This window comes from Rana temporaria, chromosome 3, assembly GCF_905171775.1.
Source record: "Rana temporaria chromosome 3, aRanTem1.1, whole genome shotgun sequence".
Lineage (NCBI taxonomy): Eukaryota > Metazoa > Chordata > Amphibia > Anura > Ranidae > Rana > Rana temporaria.
Window position 1 is genome coordinate 471,407,576 of NC_053491.1, and position 18,276 is coordinate 471,425,851.

General features: G+C 42.7%; 1 protein-coding gene across 1 annotated transcript; it reads left to right on the top strand.

The window, feature by feature from the left end:
• Window positions 1-16,206: 16,206 nt before the first annotated feature.
• On the top strand, window positions 16,207-17,184 carry LOC120930656 (olfactory receptor 10A7-like). Its single transcript, XM_040341834.1, has 2 exons — window positions 16,207-16,211; window positions 16,383-17,184. Exons 1-2 carry the CDS (start codon window positions 16,207-16,209, stop codon window positions 17,182-17,184), a joined length of 807 nt encoding a protein of 268 aa, XP_040197768.1.
• Window positions 17,185-18,276: the final 1,092 nt, after the last annotated feature.

Sequence of the window (18,276 nt, forward strand, 5' to 3'; positions counted from 1 at the left end):
GGGCACTGAAATAAAGCCCACACACAGCGGATTACCTCATGACCAGACGGCGTCAAGCAGAACATCGCCCGAAAAAGCTGACGGCATACTTCACCATGCCGCCGCAGCCTCGTGGGAAAGATGCCGCCGGCTCCTCATCCACCCCGCGGTCGGCACACAGAGACAGCCACAGTCATGATGACCAGGCGTATGGAAATGCCCAATCCACACAGGGAACACCACAGGCTCCTTCACCTCTCACCAGAAGTCCAGCAAAGGCTCGCTTTAGGATGGATGAGCAGGACATGCAGCAGTGTGAGGTGAGATCAAATGCTGATTCACAGGAGGACACCAGGGAGCTCCCTGATTCTATAGTGTCCTTCCCCACACAGAACCAGCCAGTCCTGGACACAACTTTGAAGGACATGCTCATTTCCCCGAGAAATTCATACTGACATGATGGCATGTATGAGGAAATCTGAACTCACTGCAGTAGGGGATAGAGTTGATCATATTGAATCTAAGATGGGGGGAGTATGCCACAACAATTAATGACCTAGTAGATGCCCATGACATGGTGGAAGAGGAACATATGTGGATTAAAGCAAAGCTGGCAGACTTAGAGGACGGGTCCAGAAGAAATAATGTAAAAATAAGAGGTATTCCAGAATCAATTCAGCCATCTGAGCTGCGCTCGTATGCCACGGCAATGCTCTCATTATTAATGCCTGACCTTCCTCCCACAGAGCTATTGACAGAATCCACCGCCTCCCTAAACCTTCGTTCATACCTGGACATGTGCCCAGGGATGTTCTTTTTTGAATGCACTTCTACCAGACCAAAGAGCGTTTGATGCAAATTACCCGTAAAGGGTAACACCGCACTACAGATTACTCTGAACTGCAGTTCTTTGCGGATCTGTCGCAATTCATGCTGCAGCTTCGCAAGAATTTAAATAACATTACAAAGGCATGGAGGAATAACAATATTTGCTACAAGTGGGGATACCCGAAAAAATTACTTGTTACCAAAGACGGTTCTTCACATGTGATCACCTCTCCCACTAAGGGTCTCCGGCTTCTTCAAAAATGGAAGATTATCCCTGACGAGTCTCCCTCAGCTTCCGCTGCCAATAGAGCCAATGGAGTGGCAGCAAGTCTCCAACTCTTGATATCTCAACCATTCTATGCAAATCCCTGTTGCCTACAATAGTTGCCCTTTTATTGGGCCTCACTCATTGGAGCTCCTTCTCGCAATTTATGCTCCCTTTACGTGAGCAGAGCGATTCTGCACTTGGGTTTTATTTACCCCCTTTTAAGTTTTTATTGACTGTTATTTGTTCTCTGACTCGTTCCTTTTTTTTCAGACTATGTTTATGACACTAGACTCAGAACTCTTCCTCCATGGTTCTTTTGGTACATACCTCTCGCAACCTGTTTCTCAGGACAACTCAGCTTTGGATGAACAGATCTTCACCCCAATGCCGGGAAACCGCACTCTGTCATACCTGTAAGCAGGGGCGTAACTAAAAATCACAGGGCCCCATAGCAAAATGTTGTATGCCCCCCCCCACAGCTGCCCTAGTGTCAATGCAGCATTGCCTGTGCCCCATACAGCGTTGCCTGTGCCCCATGCAGCATTGCCTGTGCAGAGGAAGAGGCAAGCTGGACGGATCAGCAGAGAGCAGGATTGCCCGCTGTAATAGCTTTCATTTGAATTTCCAGTCTTCCCGGGGCTCATCGTCACATAGCCCCACCTCTTGGCCCAACTCCTTTGATGACATAACATGTCCCTCATTGGACCGGCATTCTGTCTATCAAAGGTGCCGGGCCAAGAGGTAGAGCTATGTGTCGTGAGCCCCGGGATCACTGGAAGTTCTAATGAAAGCTATTACAGAGGGCAATTCCGCTCTCTGCTGATACGGACAGCTCGCCTCTTTCTTTCCTCTCTCTTTCCCTGGCTGGGAGACCATGCTGGCAGTAGGGGTGCAACGGATCAAAAAACTCACGGATCGGATCGATTCTCGGATCAGGAGTCACGGATCAGATCATTTTCGGATCAGCAACATTGCCCCCACATTAATAATACTAGCCACTAGTTTAACATTGCCCCCACATGGTAATAATAGCCAGTAGTTTAACATTGCCCCCACACAGTAATAATAGCCAGTAGTTTAACATTGCCCCCACATGACATTAGTAATAATAGCCAGTAGTTTAACATTGCCCCCACATTAGTAATAATAAATTCAAGGTACATCTATAGCCACTCAGTAGTATAACATTGCCCCCACATATTATTAATAATAGCCAGTAGTTTTTGCATTGCCCAACAATCATGATTCAACTCACTGTACTTGCAGTCTTGCAGATGCATTCAAAATAGATTGCGGCGCGCGCTCTGGTAGGAATAGCAGATGGGTGATGACGTCAGCACGCACCACCGCCGGGTATACCAAGATGGCCGACCGCTCCGGAGCTAGGCCGAAGCCGCGGTCTTTCCTAAGGCCACGGCGGGGGTGCGATCCGCGGATCGCAGTCTGTGCCGATCCGAACAGGTCTACCCGTTCGGAATGCGGATCAGGCACGATCCGTTGCACCCCTAGCTGGCAGTGTTCTCATCCTCACCGGCCCCCCTTTATCCTCACTCGGCTGCGGGCCCCATAGCACCCGCGTGGGTCGCTATGGCGGTAGTTCCGCCACTGCCTGTAAGTACGTTCCGCAACTGACATTCAGCATACCTTCTAAATTGTGTCATGCCTATTAAGATACTCTCTATCAACGCACATGAATGCTTGAATCATCCTGCCAAAAGAGCATCCCTCTGGAGGGAAGCGGACGCTAATCGATGTGATGTCATATGTGGCCAAGAGACTCATTTCCACCATTCAGCCCTGCCTAGATGTACCCATCGGGGTTTTCAACATAATTTTTTCTCCAATATGGCGGCCAAAAATTTTTTTTTTTTTACCGCATTCAGGGACTCGGTCTCCTTTCACCTGCTCAAGGAAATTTCTGATCCCTCAGGTCGTTACCTCATTATAGTCTGTGACATTAATGCTTCCCGATACACTCATGTGAATGTTTATGTTCCCAATAGACGCCAAGTGAGATTTTTGAATGAGTTGATGACAAAAATTAATAAGGTTTGACAGGGTTCTCTTCTGATATGTGGGGACTTTAATATAATGCCGGACCCTAATATGGACTCCACATCTTCACCCTCTAAGTCGATTCCTTCTCTGAGGTCTTTCTTACAGTCGTACGATTTGTATGATGCTTGGAGATGCACCCATGCTAGTGAACATGATTTCTCGTTTTACTCTCTCATAGGCACTGCACATACACGAGGATTGATCTGTTTTTGATGGACAAGTGGCTGCTACAAAAAGTGAATCAAATTAAATTGAATAGCATAACATGGTGAGACCATGCTTCGGTTCTACTCACACAGGGGACAAATACCCCAACAATAGTACTTATATATGGCGCTCCAGCTCTCAGATAATTCAAAACCCTAAATCTAAAGAAATTATGGAGAGACACTTGTCCGATTATTTTCAGATCAATTCCTCTTCCACGGATAATCAATTTACATTGTGGAACGCCCATAAGGCATATATCAGAGGGATTATGGATATTTATCCAATTCGGTGCAAGGATCAAAAGGCAGAGGCAGCGGCAGATTGACAAATTAATTAAGGAGATTGATTCCCTGGAAACCCAAAACAAGTGTAAGCCTACTCCTACAATTGGTGCCAAACTAACTTCCTTAAGGCATGACCTTAGACTGATTCTACTCCATTCCTTTGAACAATCAGAGAAGAGGATGAAAATGTCCTTCTACTCTATGGGTAATAAGGCGGGGAAGAATCTAGCCCGTAGAATTCAAGGCCAACGTTTTAAAACTAGAATACCACATATAATTAGCCCTACAACTAAACAGAAGGTGTTTGATCCCCAGAGCATAGCTGATGCTTTTAGTGATTATTATGGATCCCTTTATAATCTGAACCAGGATGCCCTTACAGTGCAACCGTCCACGTTAGACGTGGAAACGTTTTTGGAAAACATCAACCTACCCCAAATCTCCCCCTCATAATTACAGGAACTAAATTCCCCTTTTTCCCTAGCTGAGGTCCTTAGGGTTACTGACACTCTCCCAAATAATAAATGCCCAGGACCGGATGGCCTAACTGGGGAGTATTACAAAAACTTCAAGACACTTCTGGGACCACATCTCTTGAGGGTGTTCGATGTTGCTGCTGCCTCTGCTTCATTTCTTTCAGAAATGTTGGAAGCATTGATAGTAACCCTGCCTAAACCAGGTAAGACACCGGATGTTCCCCAAAATTTCAGACCTATATCGCTGTTTAACAATGACTTAAAGCTATATAATAAAAGGTATCAGTGAATGTGAACTGATGTTCAAAAAGATAAAAACAGCGCTAAGAGTTGGAGTTATCTAACTCAAAAAATAAAACATATAAATATATAAAACCTGACGATCGGTGATGATGAGGTGGGTGATCAAAGGAAGGTATAAGTGCACCAAATACCTATGGATACACCAAGTGTGGATAAATCCCCTATATGGGTTAAAGCTTACCACAGCAAGTCACAAATAAACTTGCTCTCAAAATCAGCTGATCATCCAGGGGTGTACGGGTTAAACAGCCCAAGCAGAGGTACATGTAAGGACAAAAAAACAGAGATCTCTCATAGTGCAATAATGCCTAACAGTAATCCCTGAACAGGTTGGGTGAAGCCCACTAATAAATGCCCGTACAATAAGAATGTTGTTTAAGAACATAAACATAAAAGGTTTCACCGCCGTCACCGAAGACCTCCTGCCCGAAGGGGCCGAGCGAGTGCTGCGGATGCGATGTGCTGGGTGTGGCTACAGACGCGCTACACAGAAGTCTTGTTTGCATTCCACCGCGCTCCACCGTCCACCATCCACAGCGAGGAAGACCACCGAAGACCTCCTACCGAAGGGGCCGCGCGAGTGCTGCGGATGCGATGTGCTGGGCGTGGCTACAGACGCGCTACACAGAAGTCTTGTTTGCGTTCCACCGCGCTCCACCGTCCACCATCCACAGCGAGGAAGACCAGCACATCGCATCCGCAGCACTCGCGCGGCCCCTTCAGGCAGGAGGTCTTCGGTGACGGAGGTGAAACCTTTTATGTTTATGTTCTTACACAGCATTCTTATTGTACGGGCATTTATTAGTGGGCTTCACCCAACCTGTTCAGGGATTACTGTTAGGCATTATTGCACTATGAGAGATCTCTGTTTTTTTGTCCTTACATGTACCTCTGCTTGGGCTGTTTAACCCGTACACCCCTGGATGATCAGCTGATTTTGAGAGCAAGTTTATTTGTGACTTGCTGTGGTAAGCTTTAACCCATATAGGGGATTTATCCACACTTGGTGGTGTATCCATAGGTATTTGGTGCACTTATACCTTCCTTTGATCACCCACCTCATCATCACCGATCGTCAGGTTTTATATATTTATATGTTTTATTTTTTGAGTTAGATAACTCCAACTCTTAGCGCTGTTTTTATCTTTTTGAACATCAGTTCACATTCACTGATACCTTTTATTATACATGTTTAAATGGTTCTCCATTTAATTTTAAACAGCTGCTCTCTTTGAACAATACCAATTTCACTTTTTGGTGTTGTGTCCACTTTATTTTATTTATTTATTTATTTATCGATAGTTTCTACCCCACCTCACTGTCACTTGGGTGAAGTAGTTATACAGCAACCTTGGCGCCGGAAGTGCATTAGTAGCCCCTTTTCACTGCACCTTTCTTCCACTTAAAGCTATATGCCAAGATGATAGCCCTAAGACTGGAGGACATTTTACTTAATCTTATTGATCCTGATCAATCTGGTTTCACCAAGGGTAGGCAGACATCGGATGCCACCAGACGTCTGATAGATGTAATTCATGTTGCCAGGAGGGGTCAGACGCCTTCTCTGCTTATGGCTTTGGACACGGAAAAGGCGTTTGACAGGGTGCATAGGTTGTATTTGTCAAGAGCGTTGGAGAGATTTGGCTTTCAGGGCCACCTACTCTTTGCAGTACTGGCTCTCTACACCACACCTTCAGCCCATGTATATACATCTGGTATGCTATCTAAGCCCTTCCGGATCACAAGCGGAACTTGCCAGGGTTGGCCTCTCTCTCCCCTCATATTTAATATACTAATGGAACCACTAGCGGCCAGTATCAGACAGAACCCAAATATCCAGTGTTTTATGATCAATAATCGTAAACATGGCATAAACCTTTTCGCGGACAACGTGATTTTGATGCTTACAGATCTGGTGTCTTCCCTGGAGCATGTCTCTCGTATCTTGCGGGAATGTGGTGTAGTATCATACTATAAAATGAATGATACCAGATCTTAGATTTTGGATCTAGGTGTTGCCCCACAGGATAGACTGCACTTACAAACTAGGTTTCCATATACTTGGAGTGACCAAAAAATAAATTACTTAGGCATCAATCTTACTTCCCAACCTAGCCAATTAGTCAAGGATAACTATCTCCCATTAGAACAGAAACTGAGGGAGGGTTTACGTTCCCTCAGTAAACATATTCTGTCATGGTCAGGGAAGCTTGAAGCATTCAAAATGCAAATTTTACCCCAAGTTCTCTATATTTATCGCACAATACCCATTCCTGTCCATCAAGGGTTCTTTCAGGGCTTGCAGTCCATGCTTACCAAATCCCTCTGGGAAGGCTGGTTCCCAGGCCAATCCACCCCGCTATGGGGATCTATCGAGGAAACCATGATACCAGGGGGTAACTTGTATGACTATGTCTTGGCCTACCCTCATCTTAAAGTGAAACTTGGAGATCTTTCTCCCCCAGTCATAGCTTCCTTAAACTCTTGGAAAGCATTAGTGTTATCCAAATCCCTATTGGCCCCTGTTGTGCCCATGCCGATACCTGTATCAACATTGGCTTTGATAATCCCGGAATTAAATCTAAATAGGTGGGTAAAACAGGGCTATCGGACCTATATTCGGATACATTGGTGAAACCCCTTTACCACATTGCAATTCGAATATATGCTCCCTGATACAGAATTGTTTAATTATATCCGAATACAATCCTACCTTAAGAACAATAGTAAACTTGAATGCAACTTATATTGGAGACTCCAAACCCCCCTCACAGCTATGGGGAACCATAGAGGAGGTATCTCCTTTTTTTTACAATTTCTTAAATGAAAAAATCTATTTTTGTAAAAACAAACTCTATATTTGCATGGGAAAAGGACCTTGGTGAGGCATTCTCAGAAAACCAATGGCAGAAAGCCTTACAGTATATCCATTCTGCTACTAAATGCACCGGGCTCTGGGAACTTTCCCACAAAATAACACAACAGTGGTACCTAACTCCGCACAGGATAGCCAAGTTTGACCCCTCCACATCTCGCTTATGTTGGAGAAACTGTGCACAGGTGGGCGCCATCTTCCTTATCTTATGGAACTGTGGAAGGCTAGCTAAATTTTGGTCGGGCATTTTTAGTAGACATGTGCATTCGTTTTCGTTAGAATGCATTTTCGTCCGAAAATCTGTTTTGTTTTTTAACAAACGATAACGAAAATGCAAGAAACGAAAACCGAAAGATGCGACATAAAAAATGGTTTATTTTCGTTTTCGTTGCGGTAAAAATTCGATATAGAGAGATTCGACATTATAGGGAAAAGATTCAACATCATAGAGAAAAGATTCGACATTATAGAGAAAAGATTCGACACTATAGAAATAATAGATTCGACATTACAGAGAATAGATTTCGATTTATGAGAAAATAGATTCGACATTATAGAGAATAGATTCAACATTATTACTAGTCATACAACATTAGAATTCTTGTAGGCGGAATATTCTAACGGAAATGTACGATTCGACGTAAAGATTCGACGTTGCGTCGAATATTCGTTTGACCATTCGACAGAAACCAAAAAGATTCGACGTTCCGGCGAATATTCTTTTGACCATTCGACAGAAACAAAGTATTATTGGATTTTCGGACGAAAGCTATTCCCCAACGAAAAAAATAATAAATCAAAATGATTTTCGGGAGTAACTAAATAAATGTATTTTCCAAACGAAAACGAAAAAACGAAACGAAATATTCCAGTCTGCACATGTCTAATTTTTAGTATCCTCCACCAAGTGACAGGTGTACATGTACAATACTCATCTTCCCTGGCTCTTTTAAACTTGGGTATTGAAAACATTCCACCGTGTCACAGGAAATTTACTACTCATCTCTTTCTGGCGGCCAAATTAGTGATACTGAGGCCTCATACACACGACCGAGAAACTCGTTGTAAAAGAAACATTGTTTTCCTCTACGAGTTCCTTGTCAGGCTTGTCGAGAATCTTGTCAAGCTTTCTTTGCATACACACTGTCAAGACAAAATCTCCTCGTTCTCAAATGCGGTGATGTACAATACGTACAACGGCACTATAAAGAGGAAGTTTGATTCCACTGGCGCCACCCTTGGGGCTGTTTTTACTAATCTCATGTTACTACGTGTTAAGTAAAAGTTTAGTGAGAGACGATTCACGCTTTTCAGTCTGTTACAGCGCAACGAATGTGCTATCTCCATTACGAATGCTATTTTTACCGATGGTGCGCTCCCATCTCATACTTTATTCTGAGCATGCGCGGGTTTCTAAGCATACACACAAATGTGTTTCTCGTCGTAAACCAGCCCGACGAGAAACACGACAAGGAAATTCAGACTCCCGACGAGAAAAAATAGAACTTGTACTCTTTTTTCTCGTTGAGATCCACGACAGTTTTCTCAAAAAAAAACATACACACGACCGTTTTCCTCTGCAAAAAATCTCTGCCACCAAGTTTCTTGATGGATTTTGTCGAGGAAAACGGTCGTGTGTACGAGGCCTCAGAGTATGGAAATCTCAAGATCCCCCAGAACTTCACAAGGCCATTCGCACTCTATCTATACACTACATTTATGAAAGTATGCTAGCATCCATAGAGGGAAAATACGCACAATTCCTTTCCAAATGGCAACCTTGGACAAACTGGTATGACAAATACAAGAAATAAATAACTTTTATACTATATAAGTAGGTGGAGATTTAGTGCCTCCATTTTCAGATATTGATATGTTAAGTACTGCGGGAGGAAATGTACCTTGTATTCTGCTTATAATGTTCTCTTTTTTCTTTTTATGCTTTTACCTTTTGTTTTGTGTCCTTTATGTTGGAGCTAAAGCTCTAGGTGAATACTGCTATTGATTTATACAAGACGATTCTAATATAGGAGAGCATAGCATGCTTGAACTATTATACCAGCTGAGAATGATGGAAGGGAATCGGGGGCTAGTAGGCGGTGCCTTCCTCTGGGACACAGCTAGTACCCAATGGAGTGTCCGGGAGGTAGGGAGACCCCTCTCGTCCTGTACATGTTAACTGAATTCTAAGTAGCTGACATTGTAGAAGCATAACTTTCCTGTATCTACTTTGCACTTGTGTGAGTTTGTATTGGACATGCATGCTTTGAATGGAAAGTAATATTCACCTCTGTAATATGTTAAAACTGAATACAAATTTATTGATAAAAGAAAAAACTCTGAAAACTGTAAATGAAAAATAAAAAAAGTTAAATATTGCAAAAAATTTCTGGCCACCTGAGGTTTAAAGTGGAGAGCAGGGCCTGGCAGCACAGGGTTAAAAGATGAAATAATTGCTTGGGATAAGATACAAGCTAATTTGGATAATTTTTTAACATAGGTATATGATATATTATTATTTTGTTTTTACATTTTGTATTTAAAATGAAAAAATAGATCCAAAAATAAATTCCCTACATATCGGTAATAATGAGTCCCATGAAAATATCAAGGAGAACTTTCTAATCCCAGTGTTCTACATAATTTGATCTACTAACATATAAAAAACAACAATGTTTAATACAATTCTCAATTGTTTCCAGCCTAAACCCAGAGTTGCCTCTCACATTTCTAATGTTTTGCTCATTGCTTTAGGGTTTTATGTCACAGGAAAATATTTTGGTGTTACTTTTACCTTTTACTGGAGGTAGACAGCAAGTTAGAGAGGTCAGGTGGGCATGCAGGTATGAAGTATGTCCTGATCGTAGATCTGCTTTGAAATAATAAATATGACATGTTCATTTAATTTATTTATTTTTTCCTATTTTGCACTTTGCAATTTCCCTAAAAACTAAAAAAAATTCATCAAATAAATGTACCTCTTTTTTCTTTTTCTTTTTTGGTGTACCTTCAGGTTGTGGAGAAGAATAATGTGTCCAGTATTACCATGATTCATCTTTTAGGACTTCAGTTTCCGCACAGTATACGTTTTTTTATGTTTGCTTTTTTCCTTGTGATTTATTGTGTGCTGATATGTGGAAACCTCCTGATCATCTCACTGGTCTACAGTAAATTCCTCCATTCCCCCATGTACTTCTTCCTCTCTCAGCTCTCTGTAGCGGATATCTTACTGGCAACCGACATTCTTCCGAACATGCTCCATACTGTTTTGATAAATGAGACCTTAATATCATTTTCTTTTTTTTCTTTTTTTTTTTTTTTTTTTTTTTTACTTTGAGATTTTTTATTATATAGAAAAAGGGAAATGTATACAAAACATAGCCAATTGGGCATACCCTGGCTCAGTAAACAGTCATAGAGATTAAAGGAAAGGAAAATAAACAGAAATTACAGAAGAGCAAAGTTGTAGTATTGTGTACCTGCGAGGCGCCACAGTAAGGCAGGAAGTATATTTGTAGGGACTAAAGTTGCATATACATATATGTAAAGGGAAAATATCGTATAAGTCATATTAAACTCATGTAGAGACATATGTAATAGATAACTGCTGGAGTGAGATATCAACAAAATATAAAAAAGGGGGGGCCGTGTACCACCCAGGAAGGGGGAAAGGGGAGGATGGATTGGGGTGAAGGATACAAAGAAAAATCCCATGACGGTCATTTATAACATTTAACGTGTGAGATGACAGTGGTATAATTAACGTAGTGGGGCACTTCTATGATCAGCAATCCATTTTTCCCAAGACGAGTTAAAGTCGTTTGTAGACAGATTAGCCTTGGCGAATGAAAATTCCATCAGGAAATGAGTGTTAAGTATGCGAATGACATCTTTTAAAAGGGGCGGTTGGATTAATTTCCAATTTCTTGCTATCGCCAGCCTGGCTGCAATTAAAATGTGCGTTACTATCGTCTGTAAGTGTCTAGGCCAGGAGGGTATTGAAAGGCCCAGAAGAAGGTCTAAGGGGGACAGTGGGAAAGATACGTCACACAGTGAGGAGATTAGATCTTTGACAGTATTCCAGAAGTTTCCAATTAGCGGACAATCCCACCAGATATGAGATAGGGATCCATTATCTCCACAGCCTCTCCAACATTTAGATGAAGTGGACGGGTATATCTTTGCCAACCTTTCAGGAGTAAAGTACCATTTGTGAAACAGTTTCTGGAGAGATTCCCAGTGAGTAACACAGTGGGAGAGACGTAGGGGAATTAGGAGGGCCTTCACCCATAGGTCGGTAGGAGGTGGTTGAGAAACATAGGGAGAACAGTACTGAATGGATGATGATAGTATATCCAAGTTTGGCAGAGTGATCAATTTATATAAGAGGGAGATGCCCTTAAGTTTGGGATCTTTGGAGATAAAATATTTCAGCAGTAGCGTAGGAGAAGGGTTATCCGATGACCAGCAAAATGTAGATAGAAGGGATCTTATTCGGAGATAAACAAAGAATGTTTTAGAGGACAGTCCATATTTCTGCTGTAGAAAGGAGAAGGGGTGAATGCCCAGGGGCGAAAAGAGCAAACCCACGTTTTTAATGCCGGCCTTTACCCATTCGTGGATGGGTAGATCCGGTGTCAGGAGGGAAAGAGCTTCTGTAGGTAATAGTGAAATGGAAGCCAATGATAGAGTTGTGTTCATCTGTAAAAAACCCGACCAGACTCTTAGAGAGGCGGTAGTAGTGTCCAGGAAATTCTTTTTAGGTTTGTAAGTTAGCCAAGTAGCTGCAAGGACATGTTGGAGATTTGCACAAAGTGCAGTAGCTTCGATTTGTTTCCAGGTTGAGAGGCGGTGATCCGACCACCATGTTTTTAATTGATCTAAGAGGGTTGCTCGATAGTATGCTAAAATGTTCGGAGCACCTAGACCCCCTTGTTTGACTGGGGTCAAGAGCACAGCTTTCCTGACTCTAGGTTTCTTTCGTTGCCAAATAAAGTCATTGATAATGCGTTGAAGTTTTCCCAGTTGAGCGTATGTCATTGGTAGGGGGATGGTACGAAATAGGTATAAAACATGCGGAAGTAAAAACATTTTTGACTGAGCAATTCTTCCAGCCCATGAGGTAGGAACAGAACTCATATCACTGGTCAGCCTCGAAAGCTTGCCTGCAAGGTTCTCAAAATTTGTTCTAAGCAAAATATTGCTTGGGAAGGTGAGTTGGATTCCGAGATAGGGAAGGAAGGCATTAGGCGCCCATGCAAAAGAAAAATTCTTTGAGATATATTGGGTATGAAGGTGATCAAGGCCTAGATTCAGCATAAGGGACTTACTATGATTTAATTTATATAGGGATATTGCACTGAATGAATCTAAAATTTGTTGAACAACGGGGAGGGAAGTCATAGGATCTGTTAAGGCAATTATGACATCATCGGCATATAAACCGATTTTGTGATCGACATCTCCAATTTTTATACCTGTTATCAAGGGGTTAGATCTAATGGCTTGGGCTAATGGTTCCATTATCATGGCAAAAATGAGGGGGGACAATGGGCACCCCTGTCTAGTGCCGTTGGTAATTTTGAATGGGCTGGATATAACACCAGAGGTCCATACACGAGCCGATGGGTGGGAATACAAACTTAAAATAGCCGAGAGGAAGGTGCCCGATATGCCGAATTTGCGGAGAACAGATTCCATGTAGGGCCAGTAGACTCTATCGAACACCTTCTCTGCATCCAAAGATAGGAAGAGAGAAGGCGTTCGACCGTGCTCCACCCATTGAATTAGGTCGATAAACCTCCTGGTACCATCCGAGGCCTGTCGGCCCGGCACAAAGCCTACTTGGTCTGGATGTATAATCAACGGGATGATATTAGCTAAGCGCTGAGCAAGAAGTTTGGCATATATCTTCGTGTCCGTATTTAAAAGAGATATTGGACGGTAATTAGCTGGGTTATCCGCAGGTTTCCCAGGTTTGGGAATGGTAACCACTAGTGCATCAAGGGATTCCTTTGGAATCTGCCCTGTAGACGCAAATTGGTTATAAGTGTTACAGAGATGGGGGAGCAGTAGATCAGCAAAGTGTTTGTAATACTCATTAGGGAATCCATCCGGACCGGGAGCCTTATGTAGGGGCATTTGTTTGATAATTTTATGAATTTCGTCTGTTGAAAAAGGTTCTGCAAGGAGAGCGAGTTGTTCTTGGGAAATAGAAGGTAAGGAAATAGAGGACAAAAAATTGGAGATGTCATGTTGGGTAGGGGGAGGAAGTTGTTCATTATCCGTAAGGTTATAGAGCTTGGCATAAAAATTACCAAACTCGTTTGCGATATCTAAAGGGTTTTTAATACGCTTGCCCTGGGAAGTGGTGAGAAATTCAATTTGTTTGTTAGAGAGTTGTTTTTTGAACTGTCTGGCCATATAGGCACCTGGTTTATTGGCGGCCACATACGTTTTTAGTTTAAGGCGTTTAATGTAATAATCAAAATCTTTTCTAAGATGGTCGCAGAGTTGTGATCTAAGAGTTTTTAGTTTCAAATAAGCGCCCTCGGAAGGAGATTGCTTGTTCTCTATTTCTATGGCACGAATTTGTTTCAGGAAGGAATCTGTAGTAGAAGAATATAGTTTTTTGGAGCGGGCTCCAAGCTTAATAAATAGGCCTCGCAAGCAAGCTTTATGGGCATTCCACGTAATAGCATGATCATTTACAGAGTCAACATTATATCGGAAAAATTCCTCAATCTCGGATTTAATTTGAGACTCAAACGTAATGTTATTGAGAAGGGAGGTATTCAGCCTCCAGATTGAATGTCTAGGGGTTTGGGAAAGGGGAGACAATTTGATTGTGATGGGCGCATGGTCAGACCAAGATATCGTTCCGATATGAGAGTGCGTGATGGATTGGAGTAGATGTTTATCAGAGATGAATAAATCAATTCTGGAATAAGACTGGTGGGGGGGAGAAAAGAAGGTGTAATCCCTCTCCGTACCATGCAGGCATCGCCATGAGTCATACAGATCTTCTCTATGGAGTAGGGCGGACAAAGCAGAAGGTCTGTATCTCAAATTATTAGAGGTATCAAGGGCTGGATCAACAATGTCATTAAAATCCCCGCACAGTAATAAAGGTAAGGACCTGTAGGGGGCCAATTTGGTGAAGAGAGCTGTATAAAATTTCTTCTGGGCCGTGTTGGGGGCATATATGTTTACAATGAGAAGGGGGCGATTATTAATTGTTACGGAGAGGATCAGATATCTGCCATCCTCATCCGACTCACTGTGATGTAATAAAAAGTTTGAAGAAGCACTTATGGCAATCATGACCCCTCTCTTTTTTTGTGGGGCATTCGCGAAAAAACAATGAGGATATTTTTTATGGCGACATACAGGAGGTTTAACTTTAGAAAAATGTGTCTCTTGTACACACAAAACATCTGCATGTTGCGATAAAGCTTCTTTCCAGAGCAGGTTACGCTTAAAAGGTGAATTTAAGCCTTTGACATTCAAAGAGGTGATCGTAAGGGCCATGGCAATGACTCAGGCGATGTACGCAAGGGGAAAGAGACCACTCCTATTTATAATGCACAAGAGAGGAGAAACAAGGACAAATAAGGTTCTGGGTAGTACTTGAAAATGACACGAGGTTGAGGTACACAATACACTTATTAAATACTAAGGTAATACTTAGCAACAACTAGTAATATACGAAGCTGCAATAAACTATAACAAAACCGTGAATACAGCAAGTAGAACAAACCGGTGTGCCTAGCACACTTTAACCTGGGGGGTGGAAAAAAAAATAAGAACAAAAACAGAGAAGAAAAATTGACATCACCCAGGCCGGACTTAAGTAGGAAGAAGACTAGGGCTGGTCTCACATCAGGTCTTTTCGGCAAGATTAGTTGCCGGATTTCTTGCTTCAGCGGGGGTACGGGGGGGACTCCTTTGTCCCGTGTCACGAGAAGAGACAGGAAGCAGGCCCCAGTTTGTTAGCTTCTTGTACCCATCCTTCGGGGTGAGAATGGGGACGATTTGTTGCTGGTGAGTGACCAATAACTTGGTCGGAAAGCCCCATCTGTATACAATTTGCTTCTGTTGGAGAATGGAGGTAATTGGGGTAAATGCTCTGCGCATTTCCATTGTAGCCGGAGATAGATCAGTGAAGAGCTTGACGTTGGCGTATGGAGCCGGAAGAGGTTTTGAAGATCTGGCAGCAAAAAGAGTTTGCTCTTTTATATGAAAGTAATGGATCCGGGCCAGGACATCTCTAGGGATGTCAGCTGATAAGTGTGCTGGTTTCGCGATTCTGTGTGCCCGATCAATCAATGCTTCACGTACGTTAATGCGAGGGAGCAAAGACATGATGAGCTGTTGCAAGTAGGGAGTAATATCGTTGGGTTTTATAGACTCTGGGATACCCCTGAATTTAATATTATTGCGTCTGGCGCGATCTTCCAAATCTGCGAGTTTCAGTTTAATACAACGAATTTCTTCAGTGTGATGTTCCTGTACATCTAGTGCTTCATTATGTGCTTTAGAATAGTCTTGCAGATTTTCCTCTATAACATCCGCTCTTTCCTCCAGACAGTCTATCCTATCATGCATTTGAGACATAGAGATTTGCAGTTCTCTATGGAAATCCTGTTGCAGCGTAAGTAACATAGATTTAAGCATGACTTCAGTGACTGCATTGTTGGTAGCAGGAATGGCAGCTAAAGAGGGAGTCTGCTGGGTGCTATTCGCCCCTGCAACTACAGCAGACCATAATTGCTTCTTAGCCAGGGGTTCCTTGTTAGGTGAGGTGATAGGGGAGGTAGCCAGTCTCTTACCTCTATCCGTTTGCTGGGTGTCTGCAGCGTGCTCTGGAGGAGGCAGAGTGTCCATGGACTCCCTCATGTTGTTGTTTGGAGGGCTCTCTGCTACATGCGGTGAGGGGCTGCGAGCAGCAGGCATGTTGTTCGCATCTGCAAGGCTTCCGACATTGGAGCCGGCGCCATCTTGGACCCCGTGCATCGCCGCGGCCGCCGGGTAGTAATCCGTGAGGCGGCGCGGAGCGGGTGGAAATTGTTTCTTTCCGGGCATACCCTGGTGTGCACTAGGTTCTCCCCTGTCCTCGACGGTAAGAATCAGCGAGAGAATCAGCCGCGAATTGTTGCTGTGTCCAGGCTGTGGAACGGAGCTCGGCTTCAGGCGTCCATCCTGGTCCGCAGCAGGCCACGCCCCCACTTAATATCATTTTCTGATTGCATCACTCAGTTTTATTTATTTTGTGTTTTTGAAGGTCTTGAGTGTCTTCTTCTGACAGTGATGTGTTATGACAGATATGTGGCCATCTGCAAACCATTGCATTATAACGTGACAATGAACTTCCAGTTCTGCTGCATAATGGTCATCACGTGTTGGGTTTTAATTGCGTTATTAGCATTGATTCCTACTATAACCATACCGCAATTAAAATTTTGTGGTTCCAATACTGTCAACCACTTTTTCTGTGATCTTGACCCGATCCTACAACTGTCTTGCTCTGATACCACTATCATTATACTTGAAGTGACATTATTAAATTTTGTTTTTGTTTTCATCCCATTCTGTACCATTATTGTGTCGTATGTTTATATTATAATCACCATTTTTAAAATCCCATCTATTTCCAGCAGACAGAGAGTTTTCTCAACATGCAGCTCCCACCTAATTGTTGTTTCTATCTTTTACGGTACAATGGTTTGTGTTTACCTATTACCTCAAAGTGGACCACCACGGAATACCAAAATTCTTGCCCTGATGTACACTGTGGTCACCCCTTTGCTGAATCCAATTATATACAGCCTAAGGAATAAGGACTTTAAAATAGCTGTAGATAAAATGATCAATCACTGTTTGCATTGGCTTTTCAGTAAATAATAAAACCTGTACTCGATTCAAACTGTTTTTCAGGACAAAGTAATAATAAATATACTGTATTTGCTGGTGTATAAAACTACCTTTTACACTTAAAAAAAATGGCCAAAAAGCAAGGGTCGTCTTATACGCCGGGTCAGCTGCTCGGATGCCTGCTGGATGTGCGGTAATACTGTATGTAGCTTTGGCTACATACAGTATATACCACTTAGCCAATCCCATTGAGCGATGTATTCAAATGTAAACTGCTTGGATTGGCTTTGAGAGTCAGGCCTCGTACACACGACCGAGGAACTCGTCGGAAAAGACACATCGTTTTTCTCAACGAGTTCCTTGTTAGGCTTGTCGAGAAACTTGACAAGCTTGCTTTGCTTATACACGGTCAAGACCAAATCTCCTCGTTCTCAAACGCGGTGACTTACAACACATACAATGGCAGGAGAATTTCGATTCCAATGGCACAACCCTTGGGGCTGCTTTTACTAATCTCATGTTACTGCGTATCAAGAAAAAGTTTGGTAAGAGATGATTTGCACTTTTCAGTCTGTTACAGCGTGACAAATGTGCTATCCCCATTACAAACCCTACTTTTACCGAAGGTGCGCTCCTGTCACATACTTTATTCTGAGCATGCACAGGTTTCTTAGCATACACACAAACGTGTTTCTCATCGAAAACCAGTCCGACGAGGAACACGACGAGGAAATTGAGATTCTCGTTGAGGAAAAAGAGAACTTGTCCTCTTTTTTCCTCGTCGAGTTCCTCAACAGTTTCCTCGATCAAAAACGTACACACGACCGGTTTCCTATGCAAAAAAGCTCTGGCACCAAGTTTCTTGATGGATTCTGTCAAGGAAAACGGCCGTGTGTACGAGGCCTCAGAGAGGCGTGGGCTGATGATGTTACAGCCTCTGCCAATCCAAGCAGGCTTTGTATTCATTAATAGAATACATTGCTTGCCATGATTGGATCCAGCTCCAGCAAGAATGAAGAAGAATATGGTTCCAGAAGGAAGAAATATGAAGCGTTCGAAGCCTTGGAAGGGGGGTCGTCTTATACCTTGAGTACAGGCTAACAATCTTAAAAAACTGTAAAA